The sequence below is a fragment of the Rhinoraja longicauda genome, chromosome 17, assembly GCF_053455715.1.
Source record: "Rhinoraja longicauda isolate Sanriku21f chromosome 17, sRhiLon1.1, whole genome shotgun sequence".
Taxonomy (NCBI): domain Eukaryota; kingdom Metazoa; phylum Chordata; class Chondrichthyes; order Rajiformes; family Arhynchobatidae; genus Rhinoraja; species Rhinoraja longicauda.
Window position 1 is genome coordinate 33,684,221 of NC_135969.1, and position 19,271 is coordinate 33,703,491.

At 40.0% G+C, this 19,271-nt stretch overlaps 1 protein-coding gene across 6 annotated transcripts in view; it reads left to right on the plus strand.

The window, feature by feature from the left end:
• LOC144601918 (contactin-4-like) overlaps window positions 1–19,271 on the plus strand; it is a 1,542,817-nt gene that overhangs the window by 1,497,087 nt on the left and 26,459 nt on the right. For all 6 annotated transcript variants that reach the window (XM_078414484.1, XM_078414490.1, XM_078414489.1 and 3 more), the window contains 4 exons: window positions 4,860–4,975; window positions 7,354–7,540; window positions 9,324–9,436; window positions 14,668–14,836. In XM_078414484.1, coding sequence (XP_078270610.1) covers window positions 4,860–4,975; window positions 7,354–7,540; window positions 9,324–9,436; window positions 14,668–14,836 — 585 coding nt within the window. The remainder of the gene's footprint in view (window positions 1–4,859; window positions 4,976–7,353; window positions 7,541–9,323; window positions 9,437–14,667; window positions 14,837–19,271) is intronic.

Sequence of the window (19,271 nt, forward strand, 5' to 3'; positions counted from 1 at the left end):
GATCCAACTGTGCAATCCATATCGAGTCATATGTTCATTTTGCGCTCTCCTCATGAGTTTAATGGTGAAGGTCATATCAGTTTTAACACTGTCAGTATTTACCCTACTCAGCTGCAAATGCCCTTCAATTTATATTTTATTATATTTCATGAAATCTTTGGCAACCCAATTGAACAAGTGTGAGATTTGTCTTTTTGTTGAAATTGTTCAAAGAAAGCCAGCTCCAAGGTGCTTAGATAAGTCCCGACACTGTGCACGATATGCTTGACCAGCAGGATATGAACCAGCTCCCCATACAATAATACTTTGATAGGATCATTTGAACATTCACAAATATAAGGTAAATATTAATGATGATATTAAATTATTTAAATTATTTATATTTACCAAAAAAGGTTTTTTAGTTTAGTTTTAGAGATACGGCGTGGAAACAGGCCCTTCGGCCCACCAAATCCGCGCCGACCAGCGATCCCCACTCATTAGCACTATCCTACACACACTAGGGACAATTTTACATTTACACCAAGCCAATTAACCTACAAATCTGTATGTCTTTGGAGTGTGGGAAGAAACCGAAGATCTCGGAGAAAACCCACGATGTCACGGGAAGAACATACAAACTCCATACAGATAACACCCGCAGTCAGGATCGAACCTGGGTCTCTGGCGCTGAAAGCGCTGTAAGGCAGCAAGTCTGTCGCTGTGCCCAAGTGCTGACTCAGTTGTTTAATAAACTTTAGAATACACAACAAATGGATTAATTCAGGTAATTTACTTAGTTTTAAATCACCTAAAACCTATTTCTCATCCTCTCTGCTATTTCTCTCTGTTAAAAAGAATGTAGTTGTTAAACATCCACCTTATATGACCTTGTACAATTTCAATATGCTTATTCTCCATGTTACCTCTTGGGTATTTTGAGATGTTGCTCCAGCACCCAGGTATCACATTGGATCACAGAAACTCATCAGTAGGGAACTCTTATCTTCAATTTTGGGAAACTCTGGCTGTGATCAAAACGTCTTTCCCTCTGTTAGAAATATGTCTTCTTTCTGAGCCGATCCTCTACCTTTTGAAACGCTTAAGGGAATAAAACTATCCCGTACTCTTCCTATAACAGCTGCGGCTATTCCTTTCATCAGTTATGAAGCATTTTGGAGCCATCATTGTGAAGCAGACCACATGGCCAGAGGTACAATCAGGCCTCTGTGTCAATAATTCTGTTTAATGGAAGAGATCAAAACAATAAAAGGTCAAGAAACTTGCCATTTTGCCTTTTCAAGCAGAAGAATCAAATCTAAATATTTGCTCCAGAAGGAATGGCCCAAGGTTACTCTTGACATTTAGCCTGCGTTAGCTCTGCAGATGTTAATGTACATTCAAACTTAAATGTTCAAATGTCAACACTGCTCGTACAGAAATTTAAAAAAACCATGCATATCTCCCTAGGAGCTCAAAGTTTGAATCCAGCGTTAGAGAAAACTCTGCTGGTTTTCTCACTAATTACTTCGTTTTGAAAAATTAATCGAAAATAATCCTTTGCTATCAATACAAGTTTTTCACGTTAAAATAATGCTAATGTGAGTTTATAATGTAGCTCTGTGAGACCCAACAGTTCCAGAATCACATTTAAAAACATACTAAAATAGCAGCAAACAAAGGACCCAAACGAGTGTGATCCAATACTATTTGCACTATGCAGTCTCTGCAGGCATGCAACTTGCGTAACATTTGTACACTTAAATGTGGTCAGTCGCAGTGTTTAGCTGGTGATTTCAGAAGTCCCACACAAGAGGTGTAATTAACTTGCTCTGGTAAATATCATGTCTGTGTTACTTAAAGTGAAATGTATCATGAGCATAAAAAATCAATGGAAATGATTGTGCAGCTGAGGGGAAAAAATATTTAGAAGCATAGAAGCCCAGTCAGAAGAGTTGGGATGTCATTTCTCCAACACTGTCCTTGAGCTGGATAGCAGATAACAGGGTAGATGTGTAGAGGATGCTTCTCCTGGTTGAGAACTCTAGTTTAAGGGGGTCACAGTCTCCAAATAAGAAGATTATGTAAGAGAGCGATGCAATGACATTCCTGCACTCTGAGGTTGGCGACTCCTTCAAAGGAGTTCTCTATCCTTTCAGGAGAAATTAAAACTCCATTATTGATTGCATTCAAACCAGAGATCAATAGATTTTTGGATATTAATGGAAGTAAGGAATATGGAGATCAGGTGGAAAAATTGTGTTGTGTGGAAGACCAGTAATGATCTTGCTGCTTGTCACAGCAGATGGGAGGGGATATTTCTTATATCCTGGTGTGCTTTAAAGACACAACCTGTTCATTGTATGATTCTGTGACTCGCGGTCGACAGGATGAACTTTTAATCCATTCATTCAGGCTCCCCCTGATAAATGTTATGCTTTACCCTTCACTCAGTGGAAGGGAGCAACCTAGTCTTATCCACGCTTCAGCAGGGTTACTGGATGATAATCAGGAGTACCAACCATTCTAATTTCCCACTTTTTAATTCAGGACATTTATCATTCTTGTACCGTACTGCAGGTACACTACCGATTTTCTGGCATCTTATGGTCCAGTACCTCTTTTAATCCAGACGACATTACAAAAGCACACTTGAAATTCCCTCCTGAAGCCCGCCCACGAATGTGGCGCCTCAGCCGGGTGAGGCGGCCGATCTTGATCTGATCCATACTTGCACGGCAGGACAGTACAATTTGCCAACGGCACTGCCAACCCGGGGGTATGGCCGATCGGAACTCCTCCCCGAAAATGTGGCACCTAGGCTGGGTGAAGCCGCCGATGTTACCCTGGTCTCGTGTTTCCATGGTTCACATTTCTGCCCTCCGTGGTTGTAAGCCTGCCGAGAAAGCAGTGCCTTGGCCCCACCTGCGGCCACCCTTCTGACCCTCATCAGGACTTCCGAGGACAACTCGTTTACCGGCACCCGGGCTTCCCACACAAGAAATGCAAGTTTCCTTGCAAATTTAATACACTTAATATTTGTTTCGTTGACGTTTCTAGCCAACCCCGTGCTTTCGAGACACAGGAGGGGTAGAAGTTAGTGGATCAGAGGTGTATTGTTGAATTATTATTACATGACCTCTGTTGGTCCAACAAAACTGATAATCCGGCACGGCTCAAAGGGTGAAGCCACAAATCGGTGGTGGACCTGTATTACTGAGTCACAATTGGGGAACTATGCACGGAATAAGTGTCAAAACCTGCACATTGCTGTCTTGCATTTCCTGTGCTCTGTTTCTTAAACCAGTTGGTGTATTCAAGTGAAATGCAGTCTTGGCATGGTTGAAAGCCAAGAATCAAAATCACATTATTGTGGCGCGTCGAAAAAGGCCCGAAATAAAGGCGAGGAGCCGGGTATTTCGGGAGGTTTGATTTTATTACGTTTGTCAGACCGGTCAAGTCTGCCAGAAGGAAATCGCGCCCAAAACCTCGTCCTTTATAACTGTAGCAAAGGGCCGCCCCCCTGGACGGTGGTGGTATGGCCCGACCCTTGGTATACGCATTAAGAAAATGCGTATGCTGACAATGTGAGAATATTATTACGACATTGCTAATCACAGAACTGTGCCAACATATACAATGTGGCATAGTTAAATAAAAACATGTGAAACTTTGCTCACGCTAGGGTCAGCAAATATGGACTAACAACATTTTACCGCAGAAGATGCAGGAAAAGAGAGGGGAAGAATGAACACGTTATCAGGTCTGCATTAGGGTGGAAGATAGGAGAATGCAATTGCAATTATGATGCCAAAGGGGAATGTAACAGAATAAGTTATGTAGCAATTGTTTTATTTGGAGGATGTTTGCAGGGTTTATAACAAACAGGTACTATATTTAAATTTAATACAGGTACGACATTTAAAAGTCTAGAAGCCCGAGCTGCTGATCTGGAGACAGAGTACAAAGTCTATTGATAATGGTTCATTTTCTTCTCTGTGCTCTTCTAAGAACTGTGGAAATTGGTAGTTTGGACGTTTCTTCCTGCATTATATTTTCTTCCTCATCGTGGCATTTCTGATGTGATTTGTGAACTTCACTTCCATCTTTCTTGCTGCCTGCATTACAACATTATTTGCATTGATATTTTCTTTCATTTCCACACATCTCCTGCCATTCCACATTTTCCCTCAAATACCTGTTTAAAAATGAACGGCTTTAACAGATCCTTGAGTAGTTTGCAACAGATCTAGCCTTTCAGTGACAAATGTTGCCTCTTTAGCATACCGTGGCCATTTTCTGATTGTGATAATCCTCTATAGAAGTTACAGCTACATATAAAGTCTAGTGATTTCTATTTGTATTAAGTCGTTAATCACTGGAGCAGAGAGATTTGCAGCTTACAGTAATGAGCAATGTTGATGTATCAAGTTAGTTAAGTGATGGTTCTGTTGTTAAAGGCTGTAAAAGAACCACAATTCTTAGTGAAAAATTACAGTTCTGTGGTGAACCTTTCCAAATCTGTGTTCCCTGTAATTCTGTGTAATATTGCTCAGGGATGTAGCCATTTTGAGAGAGAAAGGGGGAGAATTTGCATGATATATAAATGATTGTGTGCTTAAGATTGCAAAAATTAAAATATGGATTTATAATTTTAATGCAGTTTGATAAAGAGCTTCTACTTTATTTTTGTTTCTTACCTGAAGAGTTTTATTAAGAAACACTTACAGGATTTTTAAACAAATGCTGTCCCAACAGATTTGCTGAGAAAACCAATTTCTTACCATTTGAACTGATGACCCAAGGTCATCAAGTGGATAATACTGTCAGGATTAGTTTTGGCCCAAGAGTGTTAATGGGTTCTCCTCCTTATAACCTAGAGCCAACTGTAGCACCGTTCAATGTCTCAGCCAGAAGTCTGTCAGCCTCAGAAGTCCAGGTTTTCTGGGAAGCTATTCCTTGGGAGACAAACAAAGGGAAAGTGCGGGGTTATGAGGTAAGAAAAATGATTTCTGTAATTAATCCTGAAGGATGGAAAGAACCCGTGTAATTACAGCTGAAGTTCATGCAAATCACCAGGATCTTTGGGGAATAGTTCATCCTTTAAAATTAATCTAAATGACTTGTCAATGTTCTCAGGAGTGAGTGGGAAAATAAGATAATTCATTTTATGCAAAGTATTACGTGTCTGAGGAATATGAATATATATATATATATTAAACAGTATAATTTGTCTTTCACTGTTAGTAATCAGCAAAACACTGACTAATATCAAGATTAGCTGAGGAGATCTAATTTCAAGTCCATTATAACTCAACAAATGCCCGCACATTCATTAGAATGGATTAATCACTCGGTGTAAGATTCTATGGGCTTTGATTTAAAGAACTAGATACTTAAATAATTTTAAATTCTCCTTCACGACAGTTCCCAATTTCTAAACCATACAGAAATTATATGAATGCAGCCATTGAATACAAAAAGTTTAGATCTGCTTTAAAGGTTTCATATGAAGTAAAAGTTACTCTTTCAATCTTGCTGAACAAAGTGTTTTTGAATTTGGTTAGGAAATTTGTTTTATGTTGATTCACTCACACTGCTCCAGCAACATTGTAAAATTTTATAAAATCCGGTGCAGTTTTGTCCAAATACCACCTCATGCATTGGGGCACTTGATTATGAAATATGAAATTTGTCAAGGATGTTAATTTTATTTAAGCTTAACAAGTGTAATGTCTTGACAATCACCTTTATTAATTAAACTGATCATCTATATTCTGTCATGGGCCTCCTCCAGTGCCATAGTGAGGCCCACCGGAAATTGGAGGAACAACACCTCATATTTCGCCTGGGCAGCTTGCAGCCCAGTGGTATGAACATCGACTTCTCCAACTTTAGATAGTTCTTCTGTCCCTCCCTTCCCCTCCTCCTTCCCAGATCTCCCTCTATCTTCCTGTCTCCACCTATATCCTTCCTTTGTCCCGCCCCCCTGACATCAGCCTGAAGAAGGGTCTCGACCCGAAATGTCACCCATTCCTTCTCTCCTGAGATGCTGCCTGACCTGCTGAGTTACTCCAGCATTTTGTGAATCTATATTACTTTATGCCCATTTAGCTTTAGCTTTAGAAATACATTGTGGATACAGGCCCCTTGGCCAACCAAGTCCACAACTAGTTCTATCCTAAACACTAGGGACAATATACAGAAGCCAATCCTGCACATCTTTGGAATGTGGGAAGGAACCGGAGTACCCGGAGAAAACTCACTTGGTCCCAGAGAGAACGTACAAACACAGACAGCACGGCAGCAACTTTACCGCTGTACCCACTGTGCTGCCCATCTGGTATAATAAATTCTGATCAATGTCTTAATGTTAAATCAAGAAAATTACAAGCAGAATTGCATTTTTTTGTTTCCCTACAAAAAAGCGTTTATTTAATGTACATTAGGCCAATGCTGGATTTTCAATTCAGGTGAACCAACTAGATTTCAATTGTACCTGATATATCTAAGGATTAAATATTAATTGCAGTTACTGTTGACAGAACAAAATTACAACTGGAATTAACTGATGGACATTATTGAACAGAGGTGGCACTTTGCAATAACTTATTTGTTCACTAAAATTATTAAAGAAGGGGAACAATAGCGCTGTGGCTTTGATAATAATGCTTTTCCGATATGCTATAGTCAGACTCTGAATTCAGGGAAGTTGATAGAAAATTTTGAAAAATCAGGAATAAATAGGCTGGCTTTAAGTAACAAATGAAAATCAAATTAACTCTTCAGTCACAGGATCTTCAGCCAGAAATGTTAACTCTGTTTCTCTCCCTATATTTGTGGCCTGAACTGTTGAGTAGTTTCTCTGTTTTTAGTTTGTGCTTCATGTGACATCTAGATCTAACGCATATATTCATCTTGCATGACGCATTTACTGCCATAATGTTTTTGGTTGCGATTTCTGTTGCGGTTTTATGAATGTAAAATGAATGCTTATCGCATACTGATCAGTTATATCCCCTGTGGAAAACTGAGCAAGTTTGCCAGGACACTGCTCATGCAGAAAACTGATAGAAACCATAGTACTTACTTCATTCACAGCTTTTACCATTGCATAGAATAGAGTGTACACATTGCAGAGGTTATAATTTACAATTTGTTTTACAACCATGTTATCATAAGGTTAATTGTAAATTAGTTATTATGTCTTTTGAATATATTACACTGGTGATCCGATGACATCAATGTTTCAGTGTTTGTTTTACAATCATGTCCTTATTTTGTTTTTGGTGATTCTGTTCAAATGGATCAGAGTGAATTACTTTATTAAAGGTTAATTCCTTTTTTTGTTATCATTTCCATCTTGTTCTTAAGATATGGTACTGGACAGATGATGAAAATGAAGATGTCGCAAGGAAAATGAGATCAAATGGAAACCACACAATGGCAAAGGTCACAGGATTGAAAGGCAGCACATTTTATTACATGGTGGTCACAGCATACAGCAGTTCTGGAACTGGGCCTGCCAGTCCTCCCGTTAATGTCACAACGAAGAAACCACGTGAGTGTTTCTTCAATGGAGTCTTGTTCAGTCTCATTGTAAATTGTTTTCACCTAGCCCACAATTAACAATGGCCCGTTTCTTTTATCATCGTTACTTTTTTGCATATCTTTCATTCATTTGTTCTTTATCTCTCTATATCACCGTCTATATCTCTCGTTTCCCTTTCCCCTGACTCAGTCTGAAGAAAGGTCTTGACCTGAAACGTCATCTATTCCTTTTCTCCAGAGATGCTGTCTGTCCCGCTGAGTTGCTCCAGCTTTTTGTGTCTATCTTTGGTTCAAACCAGCATCTGCAGTTCCTTCCTACACAATAACCTACTGACGTTACTTTCAGTGGATCTGTCAATATATGCTTCCAGCACTCTTTCCTGTGAAAAGTGAGATTGTAAAATGCAAAATGTCTTCACTGTTTTATAAATAGTTTTATGCACAGTTATTATAAAATAAATTTGAACAAAGCCTCTCCTGAACTTTAACACACTCGCTGTTTCAAGTTCAGATGTTCAGTTTAGCTTTTTCCCATTTTTCTCTTCATAAGTATAAGCTTAGAGTCAAGCAGCATGGAAACAGGCCCTTCAGCCCAACTTGCCCATGCTGACCATTGACGCCAGTCCCACCTGCCTATGTTTGGCCCATATCCCTCGAAACCCATCCTATCCACATACCTGTCCAAATATTTTTTTTAATGTCCAAGTATCTAGGTTTGGTTTATAAATTGAAAAAAAAGTTTAGAAGTTGCTTTTATACAGGGCCTGTCCCACTTAGGCGATTTTAAGGCGATTGCCGGCGACTAGGCTCTCACCGAACGTTCGCCAGGGTTTCGCGGGCATGATCGTGAGGAGTCTTCCAAAGATCGTAGTGGATCTCGGCGCGTTGCCGAGAAATCAAATGGTTTGAAATCTCTCGGCGACAGCTGGCTTGTTGCTAGGTATCGTTGCTTATTGCGGGCGCTGTCGCATGCTGTCCCCAGGTTTGATAGGTTCTCTTAGATACATTTAGAAGCACATAATATTAAAATAAGTAAAGTCATTTGAAGATACCATAAAATTCTTGTGTTTAACCAATTTATTTACCGTCAGGACATTTGACAGGTAGATTGGAGGCAACAGTTTGACGGTCAGGTAAGCGTGGGAATTTTCGCAATGTTTTTGGCCTCAGCCATTACATTTAAAGTGAGCTCCAAACCCAGGTATGCAACCCAGAAACCAGATATGCATCTCCCTTATATTTTCAAAGAGTGCCCACACACCTTTCACAAAATCCACTGAACCACTTAAAAAAAATTTTTTTAATACAGCTATTAGTAAACTGGAAGTAAATCCAGTTTATTCCTTGTTACAGTGAAGCTTGGTTTTTCAGTAACCCATACAAGGTGTTATAGTTCAAAACTCTCAAGTACTTACCGACTTGTCAGTGATTTCAGCGAAAACCAGGACGCCGGAGAAGCATTGACAGCCTGGGAATTTTCGCGATGTTTCAGAAGACGCTGTAATCTCGACCTGACTCGGCATTGTCGTGGTCATTGTCGTCGGGTAAAAGGAAAGTTCGGCGATCTGCTATGACTTTGACAGTCACCGGCAGTTGCCAAAAAGATCACCTAAGTGGGACAGGCCCTTTCGTTGTATGAATCCATCTCAAATAGCAATGTTGGATCTTGCACATAAATCCAGCATCATCCCTGCACTTTAGAATTCCAACTCTCACGATCTTAAACCTCGACTGTGTATTCTGTTCCCATTCACTGCTGGATTATACCGACTCACCATTTCATTGTTTTCCAGCACCAAGTCAAGCACCTGGAAAAATAAGGTGGGAATCAGCAAGCTCCAGGGTTGTCCTGAACTGGGACCATGTGAAAGCAATGGAAAATGAATCTGAAGTGACAGGATACAAAGTAAGCAAATGTAATCATCTGTAGGAGTACCTGTTACTTATTGAATGCATATTATTTCCAAAGAAAATTATACTGCAATTTGTTTTAAAGATATCTTGCATAAAGATGAGAAAACGGTCTATTTATCTTGATCTGTGCACGATGAAATATTTTAGCTTTGAGAAAAGCCCATGGGAGTTATATCCCATATAAATTACCATCAGCTTTGCCCTCAATTCATTTCTTACCTTTTCACATGGCAGATTTTGAATAGGAAACTCGCCCTAATGGTAAGATTGTTTAATTTTGCTTAGGTTTTAGATTATTTAGAGCATATTATGCCTATATTATCTGACAAAATGAACATTGCTTACTTGATTTTCACCCGTATGTACAGGTGTATGTACAATTAAACTCAGCTCTCTGGGGTGTACAGGAAAACTGTACAGTCTTGGGTATATATGCATAAAATTACATCCATTCTTAAGCAATTATGCAAAGGTCCCGGCAAGGGCATGGAAAAGATTTAGATTAGTTTAGTTTACTGATCAAAGCATGGAAACAGGCCCGAGGGACTACCGAGTACATGTTGACCATTGATCACCTATTCACACTAGTTCTACGTTATCCCATTTTCACATCTACTTCCTACAACTAGCGGCATTTTGCACAGGTCAATTAACCTACAAACCCGCACATCTTTGGAATGTGGGAGGAAACCAGACACCTGGAGGCAACCAACACAATCACAAGGAGAACATGCAAACTCCGCACAGACAGCACCTAAGGTCAGGATTGAACCCGGGTCTCTGGCACTGTGAGGCAGCAGCAACATCAGTTTCTAAGATTAAAATGGCGAGGCAATCTTCTTCTTATTGAAGCAAAAAATGATTGGTGGCACAAAATGTTGGGAGTAACTCAGCGGGTCAGGCAGCATCACGAGAGAAAATGGGTAGGGACGAGCATTAAGTTCACACAGCCTCAAGTTCAGATGCAGAAACATGAACCAATCCGTAATTCACAGTAAAGATTGAGAATCTCAAAAACATTCTGGTAAATCTGGCAAATATTGGTAAATGGAAACAAAAAGATGGAGTAACTCAGCGGGACAGGCAGCATCTCTGGAGAGAGGGAATGGGTGACGTTTCGGGTCGAGATCCTTCTTCAGACTGGTTAGGGATAAGGGAAACGAGAGATATAGACAGTGATGTGGAGAGATAAGGAACAATTAATGAAAGATACGCAAAAAGAAACGATGATAAAGGAACCAGGCCATTGTAAGCTGTTTGTAGGGTGAAAATGAGAAGCAAGTGTGACTTAGGTGGGGGAGGGATAGAGAGAGAGGGAATGCCGGGGCTACCTGAAGTGAGAGAAATCAATATTCATACCACTGGGCTGTAAGCTGCCCAAGCGAAATATGAGATGCTGTTCCTCCAATTTGCGTTTAGCCTCACTCTGACAATGGAGGAGACCGAGGACAGAAAGGTCTGTGTAGGAATGGGAAGGAGAATTAAACTGTCCAGCAACTGGGAGATCAGGTCGGTTCACGTGGGCTGAGCGAAGATGTTCCGCGAAATGATCGCCCTCTCTGCGTTTGGTCTCACCAATGTATAAGAGTCCACATCTTGAATAAGTAGATGAGGTTGGAGGAGGTGCAAGTGAACCTCTGCTAACTTGAAAGTAGTGTCGGGGTCCCTGGACAGAGCCGAGAGAGGAGGTATGGCAACAGGTGCTGCTCTTCTATCTTCTATCTTCATCTTCTCATCACCGCCTATATCTCTCGTTTCCTTTATCCCTAACCAGTCTGTAGAAGAATCTCGACCCGAAACGTCACCCATTCCTTCTCTCCAGAGATGCTGCCTGTCCCGCTGAGTCACTCCAGCATTTTGTGTCTATCTTCGGTTTAAACCAGCGTCTGCAGTTCCTTCTTACACAAATATTGGTAAATAATTGATATTTGTATTGTTAAACATTTCTGAGTTTTATTATATCTTAAATACATCAAACACAAAATAAGCACCCTAAGGTTTATTTTTCCAGTCATGGAAACATACATTCATCTTCACACATCCAATTATCCTCTCGAGGCCCTGAACACAACTGACTGGTCAAAGCCAGTCAAAGAATGTTGGAGCCATTGTACCTTCCCCCACTGCTGGATCGTATGCTGTATGGTCAATTGGGCTGTGTGGTGATTAGGTGCTTTTAATTTCCCAGCATGAATATTCTTCATAATCAAAGCAAGATGCAGCACAGAAAGAGACTCTTCAGCGCAGTGTGTTCCCACCACAATGGGGAGTCGGTGTGGGGGAACCGCTGTGGGAGAGTGGAGGGGGGGAGGAACAAAAGGAGGAGCCAGCGTACTTTGTAACTTTGTCAGCGCCGTGGATGGCTGCTGTTTGTATACATTAGGTATGCAAGCAAAGAATTTCACTGTGCCTTGTCACAGGTGACAATAAAGTATTCCATTTCATCCCTTTTTCAACGAATCCTATCCAAACCTCCATCATTCTCCCAACATTCCCATCAGTGTCTTCCAGGTTTTACCACTCAGCTCCATATTATAGAGTCCACTAACTTAGCAACTGCACATTTTAAGGGCTGCAAGAGGAAATCAGAGCATACAGTGAAACCCACATTGTCAAAGTGAGAACATGCAAACTCCCCAGAGTCTGCACTGACGATCGAGATTGAACCCCTGAAGCTGAAGCTCTGGAGCAGCAGCCCAACAAGCTGCACAACTGTGTGGCCCCAATTTCAAGAAATATCAAGTTGACTTATCCACTGATTCATTGAATCAATAGAGCCTCTCAAGCAACTGTGCACATGTTGGAAATGGTGTCATTAATGACAACCATTAAATTGAAGGATGCACACACACACTGTTGGCAGCACATCATTGCAGTACTCTGAATTTATCACCCTCTGAACAATGCCCTTGTCTCCAGATATGTAACAACTAAAATGAGAAGGGTGTGTAGTTTATTATTTTTAACAGGAAAACCTGGAATTGTATCTGCTCGTGTCCATTTTTCTTACACAAACCACAGATAAAAGCAGTTAGACCAGACCTCATATCATTTTGAGGTAAATCACGCCAATTGAGAAAATGGACTTGGTCTTCCTGTATGTAATTCACTTTTACATGCCTGACAGTTTCCTACATTATGATGCAGAGGTAGGTTAAATTTAGCAACCAAAAATGGGTAAAATGCAATTACGAGACAAAAGATGTTGAAAATGAGTGTTCATCACAATCTTCTCCCTCAAGGATACTTGGACAAATTTCTTGCACTGTGGTTAATTAAGAAAACTCGGTGGACTTCCGTAAATTAGGGTGAAAATTGCCCATTGGAGCTGAAGGTGTCCGCAATTAGAAAAATCTCAGGCAGGAAAAATAAATCAGGATAAAAGTGTGTATAGAAGCAAAATGATGATTGGGGAAGACAGGTTGAATTAACAACATTAATTACCTTTAAAGGAATGAAATGCTAAACTTGCAAAATAAACTTTTCCGAGCCAGAGTTGTTCAGCAGTATCTATCACATAACATGCTGTTACAAACTCTCTTTATCCTGAAATCATAAGACTTCTGCTGCTGCCTTTGGTGGGAAATTAGTGAATAAATAAAGAAACTCCATTGCATTTTCATGCCTTCGATGCCTGGGTTATCAGCCAGGCTCTGCTTTAATGCTCCATATGGAGAAATGGGCTGTCCTCAGAAGGACTTGTATGTTTAACTACACGGTGAATGCCAGAAGTTGCTGTCTAATTTCCTGAATTATAATAGCTGCCACTGTTAGCCCATCTATTATCTAGTCAAAATCCAGATCATTTCTCTCTAAACAGGGAAGAGTCTTTGATTCTTCGTTATGCAGCCAACTAATGTTGATACATTTCGTTCAAATCTGGCTGGAATATTGTATTTAAGAGGCTTTTAGATATGCACTTGCATGTGCAGGGAATAGAGGCATATGGATAATACTGGCAGGTGCGATCAGTCTAACTTGGCATCATCTATCCTGAGCTGAGTTAACCTACATTAAAATAGCATGTCAAGGGTTTTTTATGAATACATGAGAACATGTGGGGTTTTTAAAAATTCTACTGAATACTAATGCCAGAATGTCATAAGGAAGAGGAGTAGAATTAGACCATTCGGCCCATCATTACTCCGCCATTCAATCATGGCTGATCTATCTCTCCCTCCTAATCCCATTCTTGTCTTCTCCCCATAATCTCCGACACCTGTACTAATCAAGAATCTATCTATCTCTGCCTTAAAAATATCCATTGACATTGGCCTCCACAGCCTTCTGTAGCAAAGAATTCCACAGATTTACTGCAGATTTTATAAGAAATTTTTGATGCGTTGCAAAAGAATTTTGTAATTACCATTTAAAGACAATTTGTATGGAAATAGGGCACATTGTCATCAAGCAACACAGGATTCGGAATTCAGGTACAATAGAGGGCATAACCTTACGGTAAAAGGGGCTAAGTTTAAAGGTAATATGCGGAGCAAGTTTTTTTAACACAACCAGAGGTGGTGGTGGAAGCAGGTGCTGAGTGGCATTTAAGAGGCTTTTAGTTGGGCACATAGATATGCAGGGAATGGAGGTGTATGGATCATGTGAAAGCAGAGGAGATTAGTTTAGCTAGAGAATCATGTTTGACACAGTCATTGTGGGTAAAAGAGCCTGTTCCGGCTCTGATTCTATCTTCAACTAGACCAAGTGGACCCGTTGGGCCCAAACCTCTCCTCCATTGGTGCAGCACCCCCTCCCCCCTACCCTCCCTCCTCTCCCCTCTCCCCCTCCCCCATTTCTCCCCCTCCTCCCCTCCCCTTCCCCCTTCCACCTCACCCTTCCTCCTCACCCTTCCCTCAACCCCCCTTATCCTCCCTCCTCCCCCTCCCTTCCCCTCCCCCTCCACCCCCTCCCTCCTTCCCTCCCCCTCCCTCTCTAGGAGATAGATTTAAACTTTAAAATGTGAATACCTTTCAAAATATAACACTGATTTAAATGAAACTTCTTCCATTAGCACTAAAGGGACGACGGTGAGTAAGGTGGGCCTGAAATTGTCGCGCTATCGTGTACCATTTTGGCTGCAGTTCAGGAACAAACAAACAAACAAATGAGTTTTAGTATATAGAATATTCATTGTACAATTGATATTCACATTCATTCAGGGGAAGCAAAACAAATACCTTATGGGGTCTAGCCTTGTGAATAATTCCTAAACTTTTGCAGGTTTTGTACAGAAACAACAGACAGAGCAGTACAAAGGTGATAGAAACCAATAACACATCTGTGGAGCTTCAACTTCCCAATGATGCCGACTATATCATTGAAGTGAAGACCTTCAGCGATGGAGGAGATGGAATCAGCAGTGCTCAAATCAAGATCCCAAGAATGTCATGTGAGTTACATGTTTCACATCATACAAACTATAATTATTCCATTTAATAGGGAGCAGCTTCTATTCTATTCAAATGCACCTTTTTGTTCTGATGCAGCTGATTTTGTGTTGCAGCAGTGTTCATTTTGTGTTAGAGTGCTGTCATTAAAGGGAGGAAAATATGCTGTCACCTTCTCATTGACGTACCTTTGGGTAGTCAAAACACAGTTTACAACATGACACTAATTGATGTCAGGTTACTGGCTTCAATCAGAGATTGACACTGCAGCATGTGCTGAAAATGGAAGTGTAAATTTTATTCGTTTGAATTGATATGGTATTCCATTGCTAAACCCAAAGCACATCAACATTAAAATCACATTATGGTGAGCAAGAATGCAAATGTTGCATTTGTTAATGTTTATTTTAAGTGGGTTAAGACCTCCGTTAAAATAGCGGTTCAAGGAGTTTTTTTATGAACACACGAGAAGATATAATTTTTTGAATTCTGCATATTATTAAGAAACTCATTGCAAAAGAACATTGAAATTTCCACATAAAGGCAATGTGTATGGAAATAGGGCAGTTTGTAATCAAGCAACACAGGTGTTGGAGGAACTTAACGGGATGAGGCAGCATCTGTGAAGGGAATGGATAGGTAATGTTTTGAGACGAGACCCTTCTTCAGACTGGGTTGAACTTTGTGTGTTACATTATATTTTCTACTTGTCTTTCTGAGAACTTTTGAAGTGCATGTGAAGTGAACATAAACTGAAAACCAGTGCAGGTTTTTTCAACCTCAGGATGCTGTAGAAGTCCAATGAAACAGAGCATAATTACAATCCAACAAGTCATTTAGAGTCAACTTCACTCAATGGCACCAAATTACACAGGGATGTCCCAGAGTACATTCCTCTCATTTACACGTCAATGTCTACCCCATACTGCACCAGATCATCCAGCAGAACATTGAACCCAGGAGTGTGCCTTAAGGTTTGGTGCCAGATTCAACCACATAATTTGATTTACAAATTGGTGCTAGAGCATCACAGAGATCATTGGCACCAAACCTGCTGCAGAAAAATGCTAATCAACATTCTCACACGAAACAAATGATCTTGTGTCTGAGCATCAAGATCTGCAGTTGGCAATTTAATTCACATCACGACATCCATTGGGTCATTGCATCGGTAATTTTTAAACGTTTCCTTTTGGATAAAATTAACATTTTCAGTCCATGGTCTGTTTTCCCTTCCAGAGTATATTTCTGTTTGTAATTCAATTTGCTCAAAATGCACCTAAATTTTGGCAAGTTTTGTAAACATTACCTCAATTGAGCAATAAAAGTATCCCTTAAACAAAAAACAGACCTTATAAAAACATAATTGTCAAATGCTTCTGTAGGTCCAAGAAAATGTGCTTTTGTACCTAATTTCTTACACTTATCCTCTGTGTATTTCATTGTTTCCTTTATTTATTCCACTAAAATCTTGTGCTGTTCCCTTCTTCCCAATCGAACACAGTTCCCCACAATCTTTAAGATAGACATTTGTATTTGTGATATGATATATTGTGAACACATCAGCTGCAAAGGGGTGTCCAGGGAGGGTGGGTGAGTGAGGGTTATTTTTGTTGTTATATATAAAGAACAAAATGGAGGGGAATGTAATGCATTACGTTTTTCGTATTGTATCTTTCCTTCAATAAAAATAAATATTTAATTTTTTTTTTAAAAGATAGACACAAAATGCTGGAGTAACTCAGCTGGTCAGGCAGCATCTCTGGAGAGAAGGAATAGGTGACTTTTCGGGTCGAGACCCTTCTTCACAATCTTTCTTCATCTAAAACACCTTGCATCATTTGCAAATACCAATGGCACAAAATTAATTATTGGTATTAGCATTGTTTTATTGTTGTCACTGGTGCCGAGATGCGGTGAAAAGCTTTGTTTTGCATGTTATTCAAGCAAACCGTATCATTCATGAGTACATCAGGTAGCGCAAATGAGAAAGTAAACAGAGTGCAGAATCTAATGTTACAGCAACTGAATAAGTGCAGATTAAATAACTTGTAAGGGCCAAAATAGGGGAGATTGCAAGATCAGGGATTCACCTTTAGCACATGAGAGGTCAGTTCAAGAATCTGTCAAGAGCAGGGAAGAAACTGTTCCTGAATCTGGTGGTATGTCCTTTCAAACTTTTGTATTTGCTGCCCAATGAGAGGAGAAGAGAGAATGACTGGGGTGTGAGTGATCCTTGATCATTTTGGATGCAGCACAGATTACAGAAGGAGCTGATTGGGGTGGTGGATGGAGAGACGGGGTGAGACAGGTTTGCATGGATTACGATGAAGGTAGTACTACCACTGTATACTTTATTTAAAAAAATTAAAAGCATGTATTATGTTTGTCTTTTTTTTGCTTTTTTAAACTGCACTAATGTTTACTTCCACACATCTTTGTGATAAAGATGTACAAAAGACAGATGAATGTGGATGGATAGAATAAGCAGATATGATGGATAGTTGGGAGAATGCAGTCTTCATGCAAGTCTTCAATTCAGATGATAATTTAACTGGATGTGTTAAGACAAATCCTGTGCCTTTTGGGATTCTAGTCGTGTTAACTTTTTAAAATGAACTTAGATTGCCTTGTTAACAGAAAAATATCACATTTCATCAGCAGGGGATAAAAGTAAAAAGAAGTGGATGAGCAGGTCTCAGATGCATTTTATTTTCCTTTTTCTGTTCTTATACAAATCAATATAAATATGCAAAGCTTGCATTTATACATCCTCCAGTAAAAACATATCTCGGTATCATTAGTACCTTGATCATTCCTATATTATTCTTTTTGTAGTACAGCTGCTGCCTCACAGTGCCAGAGACCTGAGTTTGATTCTGACTATGAGTGCTTTTGGTTTAGTTTAGAGATAGAGTGCGGAAACAGGCCCTTTCGGCCCACATTAGCGACTAGCGATCCCCACACATTAACACTATTCTATACCCACTAGGGTCAATTTTTTTTTCATTTACCAAGCCTATTAACCTACATACCTGTACGTCTTTGGAGTGTGGGAGGAAACTGAAGATCTCGGAGAAAACCCACACAGTCACTGGGAGAACATACAAACTCCGTACAGACAGCATCCGTAGTCAGGATCGAACCCGGGTCTCCAATGCTGCATTCGCAGTAAGGCAGCAATTCTACTGCTGCACCCAGTGCAGAGTTTGTACACTCTCCCTGTGACGACGTGGGTTTTCTCCAGGTGCTCCGGTTTCCTCCCACATTCCAAATACGTGCAGTTTTGTAAGTTAATTGGCTTCTGCGATTTGCCCCTCGTGTGTAGGATGCGAAACTGGGATAACATAGAATTAGTGTACGGGTGATCGATGGTCAATGTGAACCCGGTCAGCCAAAGGGCCTATTTCCACATTGTATCTATAAATTATAAACTCTAATTCATCTCTTCTAGGCTTTAAATTTATACATTACACTATACTTTGAACAAGACATTATTCTCAACTAGTGCAACATTACTAGTGCAATGATATACTATGAAGCAAGTGGTCTGATTCACAAATGTCCTTCAGGGAATAAAATCTATCATACTTATTGGAAGATCAATGTGGTTAGCCTCTTGTAGACCTCTGATGTAGCCTGGCATGCCTCATGGTTGAAAGGAAATTAGGGATAGTCAATAAATGCCAATCAGGCCTGCAATGATCCTATTAATGAATGAATAAGTGAAATATGGATTTTGATCAGAATGGAAGCACACATAATGATTGCTATGTGTCACACTGTTCCCACTCCATTTCTCCATACATAATTTAAGCCAAGGGATTTCAATACCTTGTTTAGAACTGACATGCATTTGGTGTTTTGGTAATGTGCTGTCAATTAATTAGTAAATGTGAAGGAGCCTTGCAATGTTAGTAACTATTGGAACAGTTAGTGATTGTTATTGGTAAGCATTCCGCATGCGTACACTATTCTGAAATGAAGAGTAAAAAAAACAGTTCAAGGAAAGTGAAGAAAAGTGGGGAAAATGGAGATGAAGCTTAATAAAATTTAACAAATGGAAATAGTTGATTTTTGATCCAAACAAGGCCAACAGATCTTTAACAAAAGGCAGTCACAAAATGCTGGAGTAACTCAGTGGGTCAGGAGAAATGGAATAGGTGACATTTCGGGTCGAAACCTTTCTTCAGACTGAAACCTTTTGTGTCTGCCTTCGGTTTAAACCAGCATCTGCAGCCCCTCTCTACAGATCTTTAACAAAAATGTATTTATTTAGATCAAGAGATTACGTGCAGGCAGGAGCAAAAGGATATGGGCTCAAATTAAGAACGGAATTCCAATTTCTACCAAAAGTTGGGCAAAATCGAACAGTACCATCCTGTATAAAACAAGTATTCAGAATTTATTTTATTCCATCCAGAATTTCTGAAGTTA